Genomic DNA, 11,287 nt, shown 5'->3' with positions numbered 1-11,287 from the left:
CACAGACACATACGGATGGACAGGCCCTGCCCTGAAAAGCCACAGGAAGGATCATTTCCCCTTTCACAGCGGGGAATTGAGACCAGTGAGACGAAGGGCCTTGCCCAGGGCACACAGGGACCTGGTGCTAGAGCCAGGAACTGAACACAGCTCTCCTGGAGCCCAGTTTGGAGCCCTACCAAGACCAGCCTGCTATTGGCTGTCAGCTGCTGCCGTAATATAACCCATCTCCCAACCACTAGCTGTTAGATGCAGAGTCATTTGGCACCAGCCTAAATTCCCCTCTCTCCTCATCCACTGAGCTCCCCTTGTGACTTTCCTGGTTTATTCCTTCTTTCTCATCCCTAACCCTGGCCCAGTAGACAGGTGGCCATTAGTACATATAAGAGCTGGGACAAAGCTGGTATTTGTCATGCCATCACCCTACAGCGCCAAGAAGCGTTCCCACCCCACAGCTCCACCACTGCTAGTAGCAGGCAGCCCCATGGCAACATGGTGGCAGTACAGAGACTCCAGGCTCGTGGGAGTGATGCCCTGCTGAGAACAGACCCACTCCACAGAAGCTCTGCCATGCCCCAGGACCTGTGCCAAGCTTGAGCCCACCCAGGGAGGCTGGCCTGGAAGTGTCTGGCCGGGGGCAGACAGCAATGCTGGCAGGGGAGATGATCCAGCAAAGCAGCAGTGAGTGATGGTGCATTTAGTGGGCAGGTGAAACCATTGGGAATTGTTCTATTCAACATTTGCAGCCCTGGGAGATGGTGGCCAGACTGCACCAGCTAAGTCAGGTAGCGGCTGCAGGGGATTGAGATCCCCACCATGTGGCTGCTTTGGAGCCCTTCACCTGCAAACCTAGAGCTGTATGAATTGACTCAGCTAGTATGTTCATGGTGCTTGGAGAATGGAAGGCGCCTTAGCAGAGCCCAGTCTGGGAGTGATCTGGACAGGCTAGAGCTGCAGTGACTAGTTTACATGCTGGGGCGTGTGGACACAGGGAGGCAGGACAGAAAAAGGCTAGAGCTTGTGTATTGGTTTATAGTTTTGAGTGTACTTAAGTGCAGGAACCCAGAGCCTCAGCTGCTATACATTGGCAGAAGAGCAACACACTCCAATAAGGCAAAAGGATCTAGTGGCTGGGGCATGGGCCTAGGGTGGTGGGTTCTCTCCCTGGCTCTACCAGTGGCCTGGTGTGTGACCTCAGGCAAGTCACATCACTGCCCTGTGCCTCAGTTTCCCTACCCCTTCCTTTGATTAAAGCGTTAAAAATCATGACTCAGATGTCCCAAAATCAGGATAATAGTTTAAAATATTACTTAAAAAAAATCAGCAGCAGTATTTTGGACTATTTTTCTTGGCCTTCTGGTTTTGAACCTTTCTGGCACACTTAGACATGTTTTCAAGCTTTTTGCTCCACCCATGGGGCCAGACAGCTTTTTAAAAGAAAGCTGAAAGTCTCCCATGTTCACATGACTCCAGAAGCTGGGGATTTAAGAAATCACCAAATATGACAAAACTCACAATATAATTGTGAGAGTTGTTCAACATGGCATCTGTCACTATGTCCACACACTATGCGGCTTGGATATCGTTTCAGGTTGCTGTGTGCTACCATGATCTAAGTTAAAAAACAACATACTGACTTTGCAAAGTGAGGATATGCCCTATGTTTTTTATTAAATGGATCCCAAGCCTCTGAAGGGCCAGTTGAGTGCTCTACCTGCTGGACAATCCTACGCCGAGGTCCCAACTACATATCCACAGCCAGATTTTCTCCAGCTCCAACTCAGCACTGGAGAGCTAGAGGAAGGTGATGGGGCTGTCAGAGAGCTTGTTATGGATCCTTGCTTCATAAACTGCATCTGCTCCTCATCAGCATATGCTAGAGCAGCCTAGGGATTGTTTTAATACACATCAACTATGGTCCTTAAGGGACAACATGCCAGTTGTGAATTGATGGGAATGCAGCTGTGCTCTGCCCTGCCCCCAAAGCTGTGAAGGAGCCTGGCTAGATGCCAGGAAAGCACCAGGCCCCAGCCCCAGGGGAACCGTCAGCTGACTAAGGTGAAAATCGAGGAGGAGGAGGAGAGAAGTGGCAATCTCTCAGAGGCTGAGAGGTGCAGTTCAGCACCTGGTAGCTCATCCTCATGTTTACTTGGGGGAATTTCATTCTTTTGAAGAGGAGTCGCTCATTTCCTGGTTTATTTTAAATCCTGTACCTGCTCTGGGTTCTAATCCCACTTGTAGGGTGTGTCCTACTCCTAAGGGTCTGATCTAGTCTGTGTACATTTCTCTGCCCCACTTATCACTATGGTAGCAGAGCTGCTTTTCTGGAGCAGCCAAGTATCTGCTACCTGCAAGTTGATTTTTGCACTGACTGGAACTAGTACTCTAAGGCCTCAATGTTTCTGTCCTGTTCCCCCTAAGTCAACCAGAGCAACTGGCTTGAAATTGAGGCCCTGGATGGGAAAGACCCTCTACCCCATTCCCTGACCAGTCCCCCCCAGACCGCAAAAAGTAGTCAATGGAGAATGACCATCAAATGGGGTTTTTTTCTAGGCGTTCAGCAGGGAGGGGATTTAGGCCTAAAACTATTCAACATTTTCATCAATGATCTGGTAGTAAATATAAAATCACTGCTGATACAGGATGTAGCTGACAGAGAGACCAGCAGAGTGGTAGATTATGAGGACAGGGCAGTCATGCAGAGTGATCTGGATCACTTGTTAAACAGGACCCATTCAAACACAATGTGTTTTAATAACCCAGACCTACAGAACAGGATACTTTATCTGGGAAAGCAGTGACTCTGGAAAGTGTTTAGGAGTTATAGCGGACAAGCAACCAACATGAGCTCCCAGTGCAGTGATCCTTGGGTGTATAAACAGGGAAGTAGTGAGTCAGAGTCAGGAGTTAAATTTACCTCTCAGACCAACACTGGAATATTGCATCTACTTCTGATGCCCACATTTTAAAAGGAATGCTGAAAAACTGGAGAGGGTGCAGAAAAGAGATACAAAAATCACTGGACAGCTGGAGAAAATGCCTTATAATGACAGACTGAGGGTATGTCTACACTACGGGATTATTCCGATTTTACAGAAACTGTTTTTTAAAAACAGATTGTATAAAGTCGAGTGCACGCGGCCACACTAAGCACATTAATTCGGCGGTGTGCGTCCATCTACCGAGGCTAGCGTCGATTTCCCTGCACTGTGGGTAGCTATCCCGTAGCTATCCCATAGTTCCCGCAGTCTCCCCCACCCATTGGAATTCTGGGTTGAGATCCCAATGCATGATGGGGCAAAAACAGTGTCGCGGGTGATTCTGGGTAAATGTCGTCACTCAATTCTTCCTCCGTGAAAGCAACGGCAGACAATCATTTTGGCATGGCAACCATGGAGCCTGTTTTGCCTTTTGTCACTGTCACCGTATGTGTACTGGATGCTGCTGACAGAGGTGGTACTGCAGTACTACACAGCAGCATTCATTTGCCTTTGCAAGGTAGTAGAGATGATTACCATTCCTATTGCACTGTCTGCTATTGTAAATTGGCAATGAGATGATGGTTATCAGTCATTTTGCACCATTTGCATTTGGAATTTGGCAATGACGGTTATCAATCCTTTTGTACCATCTGCTACTGTCATGGGTGCTCCTGGCTGACCTTGCTGAGGTTGGCCGGGGGTGCATGGACAAAAATGGGAATGACTCCCTGGGTCATTCCCTTCTTTATGTTTTGTCTAAAAATAGAGTCAGTCCTGCCTAGAATATAGGGCAAGTGTACTAGCGAACCAGAGAGCACAGCTGCTCTGTGTCAGAGCCCCAGAGATCCCACAGAAATGATGAGCTGCATGCCATTCTAGGGGGTGCCCCTGCAACAACCCCACCCATTGCTTCCCTCCTCCCCCAACCCTCCTGGGCTACCGTGGCAGTGTCCCCCCATTTGTGTGATGAAGTAATAAAGAATGCAGGAATAAGAAACACTGACTTTTAGTGAGATAAAATGAGGGGGAGGCAGCCTCCCACTGCTATGATAGTCCAGGCAGTACAGAATCTTTTCTTTAGACATGAAAGGGGGGGCTGATGGAGCTCAGCCTCCAGCTGCTATGATGAGGACAGTTACCAAGCCTTTTGTACCATCTGCCAGCAATGACCAGAAGTCATTCCCATTTTTACCGAGGCCAGCCCGGAGCACTCACGGGCTGATGATGACAATGGATACCAGTCATTTTGCACCATCTGCCACTGGGAAGGGGATGCTGGTGTTCAGCGCTGCAGCACCCCGTCTACCAGCGGCATGCAGTAGACATAGGGTGACATTGCAAAAAGGCGAGAAACGATTTTTTCCCCTTTTCTTTTGGGGGGTGGGGAGGAAGGGTGTAAATTGACGACATACACCCTGAAACACCCGGGAAAATGTTTTTGACTCTTCAGGCATTTGGAGCTCAGCCAAGAATGCAAATGCTTTTCGGAGACTGCAGGGACTGTGGGATAGCTGGAGTCCTCAGTACCCCCTTCCTCCCTCCATGAGCGTCCATTTGATTCTTTGGCTTTCCGTTACGCTTGTCACACAGCACTGTGCTGTGTCCTCTGTCTATCATAGCCTGGAGATTTTTTCAAATGCTTTGGCATTTCGTCTTCTGTAATGGAGATTTGTCTCCTCATACAGCGATCAGATCCAGTATCTCCCGTATGGTCCATGCTGGAGCTCTTTTTGTATTTAGGACTGCATCACCACCCGTGCTGATCAGAGCTCCATGCTGGGCAAACAGGAAATGAAATTCAAAAGTTCACGGGGCTTTTCCTGTCTACCTGGCCAGTGCATCTGAGTTCAGATTGCTTTCCAGAGCGGTCACAACGGTGCACTGTGGGATACCGCCCAGAGGCCAATACCGTCAATTTGCGGCCACACTAACCCTAATCCGACATGACAATACCGATTTTAGTGCTACTCTCGTCTGGGAGGAGTACAGAAATCGGTTTAAAGAGCCCTTTATAGCGATATAAAGGGCTTTGTTGTGTGGATAGGTGCAGGGTTAAATCGGTTTAACGCTGCTAAATTCGGTTTAAACGCATAGTGTAGACCAGGCCTTAAAGATCTCAATCTGTTTAGCTCAAGAAGATTGAGAGGTGACTTGATTATGGTATTTAAGCACCTTCATGGGGAGAAAATACTGGGTCCTAAAGGGCTATTTAATGGCCTGTTTAGACAGGTCAGAGTAAACGAGCTAATAGTCCCTTCTGGCCGCAAGCTCTATGAATCAATGAACCTTCCCTTGGACAAGCTGAATCCCATGTCAGCTGTCCCCCTCTCAACCTGCAAGCCTCAACGCAAGGAAAAGCCAATAGAAAATTCCCACATGAAGGTACAGTGTGACTGAAGCTTCAGCTGGCTGGGCCACTAGACATGGAAAGGCCCAACTGCTCCCTCTGTATTTTCTAAGGAAATTAACATTCTAGGGCCTGGGGCTTGGCTTTAGGAACCAACTGCAGGGAGGAGGGGGGGTAATGGGGGCAGGAAACAACAGATAAAAGAGTCAGTTTCCCATTTAATGATACTTTAAAAAAGGCATATGTTAGCACCTGCAACAAACACAAACCAATCATCAGCAGAGCAGGAAAAATCAGAGCATCAGCAGTCACTCGAATAGCATCAGTGGCATCTATTCAAAATAAAAAATACCTAGATGAAGGGAGCATTCGGGCTGAGCAGATGAGCAGACAAGTCAGGGTTCTGAACAGGTAACGCTACCCCTGTGTTGCTCTCTGCTACCATCCCGCTCTCCCTACAAGCTAGTGCTGAAATAATACAACAGGGGATATTTTACATAACATCTCGTCCTTGGGTGATTCCTGTTCATTGTTCTCACAATGGTCCAGAATCTCAGGCTGGGATTTTCCAAGGCGCCTGAGGCTTTTTTAATAGAATGTGTTCTCTATAAAGCCTAATGCATTTAACATACTTGGCAACTATACATGTAGTATATACAACAGAGAGAGGCTCTGCCACAGCTGGGAGTGTCCATGTGCCCAGCCTCCCTGGGAGCAGCTGCTCCAGCTTTGAGCAGCCTCACATGCACACTCTGGGCTCTGGGACTCTGCTGGTGCAGCTGAGTCCCCTCAAATGACCCAAGCTCCAGGGGAGGGGGAGGAACAAACTCTGAAGACTGAGGCCCAGGGAGTCAGAGCCAGGGGAGCAGAACCACAACAGCACCCAGCTCCCATTCTGAGGCAGAGATGTCAATTAATGGGCTGGGTATGATATGGGCAGCAGGGTAACGAAGGCTGGTGGGTGGGGTGGACTGAGGGGAATATAACCTGCCTCAAAGCAGTTTGCTCGCAGTTGGAGAACGTGGGAATCCCCAGTTCTCTGGCTCCAGCAACTTATCAGTTCAGCTCTGACGGCAAGACAAACTGGAGTTTGGGGTGATGTGTCTCAGACTGGCTGAAGGTGCCAGCGCAGAGAGCCAGCAAAGTTAACTGGGCGGGGGAGGGGCTATTTACAGGGGAAAGTAGGAGTGAGAAACCCCCTTTTCTGAATGTATCAGCACAGGGAGATCCACTGGATCTGTGTCAGAACTGACCAACTGCACAAGAGATGGGGATCAGTGCTGGGGAGAGGAGCCGGGCTCAATAGCCCCTTCATATCCTCACCACAGGTAGCAGAAGTGCAGGCTAAACCCAGACTGAGCCCAGATTTCATAGCTTCTGCTGAAGTCAGGGGAGTTCAGATCTGCTGGGCTTCCTGAGTGCTTGCCTTCCCTGATGACACTGTGCAAGGGGACCAGTGAGTGCCAGTTCTGGGGTATCCAATCATGTTGTACACACCAGCTCGGCTGGGAACAGGGCTCCACTGTCCACCTCAACTCATCCATACAGGCCAATGATCACATAAAATCAAATAAATTCTTCTAAGAAGTAGCTCCCTGCTGAAAGATGTGCCCCAAAGAACAAGCTTTTTATCCCACCCCTCCCTGCACACTGGCTGTACTATGTAATGACAATAACTAGATCTCATGCTTCAGGGCTTCAGATGCTCCACTTGCAGGGAACAGGAATTTTTTTCCAATGCACCATTGGCCAGATGTATCTGGGTTTCTTTTTCATCCTTCCCTGAAGCATCAGACCCAGGATGAGGTAAGCCAGTGCTCTGAAGTGGTTCAGAGAATTGTTTTTCTAGATGCCTGACTGGTAGGTTTTGCTCACTTGCCCAGGGTCAGACTGATCACCACATTTGGGGTTGGGTAAGAATTTTCCCCCGGGTGCAGAGATCTTGGGTTTTTCGCATTCCTCCACAGCATGGGGTGTGAATTGCCTGTTGGGAATCATCCCAGCATCTCTCACCTAATCAATTCCCAGCCGTGGCAGAGGCCCCTTGGTCTCTCCTGTTCTCTACTCTGGCTCACAACAGTTTAGCCTCTTAAGCACTGAAAGGTTTTAGTTTAACTAAGATACTGCTATATCAAGCCTAATTACTTGAGTGAGATTCATGGCCTGTGATATACAGGAGGTCAGACTAGATGATCTAATTGTCCTCTCTGGCCCTAAACTCTATGAAACTGTGGATGTTCATGGGGTCTAAGTGAGTTAGGCAGGGACCATCTTTCTGTTCTGTGTTTGTACAGCACCTAGCACTGTGGTTCCTCGTCCATGACTGGGGCTGCTAGGCACTACCACAATATAAATAATCCTAATGGAATTTGGGTAGTTTACTTCCTAATGCTAAAAACCCCTCACAGAGCTCCTTTCGTTCTGGGTGGGATTTCAGACCCAAATTCTTACAGTTGTCAAGACTTTACTCTATGCGGCACTGCAACACCTAACTGATTTAGGAACCTAAGTCTCATGCCCAGAAGTAATGCAAGCACAGGGGACCCTATGTCTTATTGGAAGCTGATGGGGATTGTGCTACTGAATCATGATGGGGCTTTGGAAAATCTCCCACTTAGTTCCTGGGCCCTCAGCTCCCATTGCCCAGAACCAATGGGATCATTTCAGTATGTCTGGGTGGGGTAGGGCCACAAGGGCAGAAAGGACACGGGGTTTTCCCCAGTGTGGGTTCGCTCATGTCTCTTGTGGTGGGAGCTGCGGCTGAAGCTTTTCCCACAGTAAGTGCATATGTAGGGTTTCTCTCCTGTGTGGATCCGGTGGTGCTGGGTCAGAGTGGATTTGTCAGTGAAGCTTTTCCCACAGTCAGAGCACGTGTAGGGTTTCTCTCCTGTGTGGATCCTCTGGTGTCTGATCAGGTTTGAACTGACATTGAATCTTTTTCCACAATCGGGACACTCATAGGGTTTCTCTCCTGTGTGGATCCTCATGTGTTTGACCAGGTCTGAGTTCTGGCTGAAGCTTTGCCAGCACTCGGCACATGTGTTGGGGATCTCAATGGTTGGGGTTTTCTTCTTAGACACTTTAGTTTCTTTCGCCTTCCCAACAGTGGCGCTTTCCCAGTGGGTGCATTTGTCCTGCCTCTTCCCTGGAGGGCTCCTCAGATGCCTCTTGTGGTGGGAGCTGCGGCTGAAGCTCTTCCCACAGTCAATGCATTTATGGGGCTTCTCACCTGTGTGGATGCGTTGGTGTTGGGTCAGGGTGGACTTGTCTGTGAAGCTTTTCCCACAGTCAGTGCAGGGATAGGGCTTCTCCTCAGTGTGAGTTCTCTGGTGTCGACTCAGGTTTGAGCTGATGCTGAAGCTCTTCCCGCAGTCGATGCATTTATAGGGTTTCTCCCCCGTGTGAGTTCTCTGATGGTTCATAAGGTCTGAGCTCTGGGTGAAGCTTTTCCCACACTCAATACAGATGTTGGGCTTCTCCCCTGCATATGTTCTCTGGCAGATGATGGTGTCTTTGCTCTTCCTCACAGCTCTCCCACGGATGGATGATTTACCCTCTCTCTGCACAAGAGAGCTCTTCTGTAGCTTATCCAACTTCCTCTGATTCTTGAGGGACTTTTTCTGGTTCAGTCCTTGTGAAACATTTCCTTTGGATCGCTTAGGAGGCATCTTGTCATGAGTTGCTTTTTTACCAGCACATGTGAATGAAGATGTTTCCTGCTTGCACTCACTGCTGAGACACAGAGAGAGAGAGAGAGAGTCATTCCTGGGGTGGGGGGGAAGGTACCTCGGAGACAGAAGGGCAAAAGCTGCACCACAATGCACGTATCTGTTGATAATTCATGTTAGAATTCATTAAAGTGCAGATCTGGCCCCTCTCACCCAGACTCAAACCACTGACACATTTTTAACCTGGCTCCACAGGCACAGTCTCTGAAACAAACACTGGAAAAGAACTGAAGGAGCCGCTTTGGAGGATCTCCCTGACACTATCCCCAGGACACCACATTCCTCCAGCAGCGCAGGGACCAGACAGAGGCAGGAATTGGCTTTTCTGCTCTCTCCCCTTCACCTTGTCCAAGGAAAGTCCATGTGCCCCGGGGTGCTGCAGGGAATGGGGCTGGGCAGGGCTGGGAATCTCCCTCCCCACTGATCGCTCCTGCTGCCCCTGCCAGTCTCTCCCCGTCTCCCTCCCGCCCGCTCCCCTCGGGCTGGGAGGTTCGCTCTCCCGGAGCTGGCTCGGCTCCTGCAGGCGCTCAGGGGGGCAGAGCCGGGGGGTGGGGTCAGGGAGGGCAGCAGCTCTGGGACTCGCAGACCCCCGCCCCCTCCGGGAGCAGAGCTGGGGCGAGGAAGGGCCGTTGGTGCAGAGTCACTTTCCTGCCCGGCCCCGGCCCTTCCCCCGGGTCTCGCCCCTCACCTGCAGGCTCCGGCTCAGGGGCTGGTGTCGCCAGAGCCCGGGGCTAAGGACGGGCTCTCCCGGCCGGGAGGCAGCAGCGGCTCGAGGCTGTTTTGGGTCACAGCTAATGGAGGCAGCGCAGCGGCTGACCCGGGAAGCTCCGCCCCAGCCCGCTGAGAGGAGGGACCAAGAGCGCTGAGCGAGCGCCCGGCCCGCCCGAGCAAGCGACAGCGCCACCTGGCGGGCACCGCTGAGGAAATCGACCCCGCCTGCAACGCCGCAGGTCCGAAGTCAGAGCCGGATCCGTCTGTCTCGCTTTACATGGGCTATATGGCCGGTAAACACAGACACACGGACACCCCCAGCCAGTACAGGGGGAGGCGTGTCGGCTCAGAGACTCGGTTCTGCAGCCACCCAAACACGGGTGCACAGTGCTGGGACAGGAGGGTCTATCCCGGTCATCCGACTGCCTGTATAACCCAGCTCTACTCAGCAGCTCCTGCCAGGGGCGGCAAGTTTGTATAATTTTTGGCGGTGCCTAGAACGGGTCCGAGTCCAAGTCCCACCTCCCCCCCAACCTGACTTGTAAGCCGATCTATATTTTTAAAAATAATGTAACCCCTCTGCCAGGCTGAAACGATAGCAGCAAGGGCCAGGTTCAATACCTAGGGGTCCCTTCCCCGCCACATAATGCAAACCAGCTCGAGCCCCCACCCAGTGACCTGGGAAAATCTTACACACACCCCTGGGTGCCTCAAGGAGGCAATACTTCCCCTCTCGCAAGCACAGACTCTTGGTGTAGCAGAAAAGGTTTAATCACATAAGATAAACAACAAGCATTAAAATTGGAAAATACCTCAGCTAGAGTTCATAGGTCAAACCGTGAGCAAAGACCCACCCCAGCAAATTGGGCCATGTCCTTCTCTCTGGGCCCTTGAGTCCAGCAACCCCCCAAATCACCCACAGTCCCAACAGTCCCACAATCCAAAAGTCTCTGTCCCGGGTCAGTGCAGCCCCAGAGTTCAAGAGTCTCTTTGCAGAGGTCCCCCTCCCCAGCCTGGGTAGAAAGGGGCACCTTACGTGGTTCGGGGCCAACTGCCCTGCCTCTTCATGGGGTTCTGCTTTCACTAGTCATCCCCGCAAACAGCTCAGCTCTGCTTGCTCTGTGGGCTGCTCCGGTCCACCAGCTGTCCTGTGATCCACTCCAGCCGTCCTCGCGAGCTGCTCAGCTCCACTCACCCAGTGGCTGCACAAACTGCTCCACTCCACTCTGCCAGTATTGCTTCAGGCTCCCCCACTCATTAGCACAGTGCTCTCAGCTCAGCAAGTCCAGCTCTTCAGTGATTCCAGCTCATAGTAGGGGAGCCCCAGTACCAGTGAATTCAGCTCAGTTACCTGCATCTAGAGTCTTAAGGGAATCAAAAATTAACTCTGACATTCCACAGTGGAGAGAGGCATAGATAGAACTGGTGCTCCTGGCTCACACAAGGAGCCTGCACCATCAAGTACAGATATTTGTCCCCAGCCTCTCTTCCTTAACTGGGTTTTGGAACCCATGTCCCTT

The 11,287-nt window shown here is 50.8% G+C and overlaps 1 protein-coding gene across 2 annotated transcripts; it reads right to left on the bottom strand.

The window, feature by feature from the left end:
* Nucleotides 1-5,146: 5,146 nt before the first annotated feature.
* Nucleotides 5,147-9,852, bottom strand: LOC123345068 (zinc finger protein with KRAB and SCAN domains 7-like). 2 transcript variants are annotated; one of them, XM_044981701.1, is made up of 2 exons: nt 9,745-9,852; nt 5,147-9,057 (listed from the first exon to the last, which is right to left on the bottom strand). In XM_044981701.1, the coding sequence occupies exon 2, from the start codon at nt 8,994-8,996 to the stop codon at nt 7,992-7,994; it is 1,005 nt and encodes a 334-aa protein (XP_044837636.1). In that variant the 5' UTR covers nt 8,997-9,057; nt 9,745-9,852; the 3' UTR covers nt 5,147-7,991. The 2 variants fall into 2 exon arrangements, with proteins under 2 accessions (XP_044837636.1, XP_044837637.1); XM_044981702.1 differs by having other exon boundaries at nt 5,147-9,060; nt 9,745-9,850.
* Between the last annotated feature and the right edge of the window lie 1,435 nt (nt 9,853-11,287).

Source organism: Mauremys mutica, chromosome 12 (genome assembly GCF_020497125.1).
Source record: "Mauremys mutica isolate MM-2020 ecotype Southern chromosome 12, ASM2049712v1, whole genome shotgun sequence".
NCBI classification, from domain to species: domain Eukaryota; kingdom Metazoa; phylum Chordata; order Testudines; family Geoemydidae; genus Mauremys; species Mauremys mutica.
This window is presented reverse-complemented; position numbering and strand designations above follow the sequence as displayed.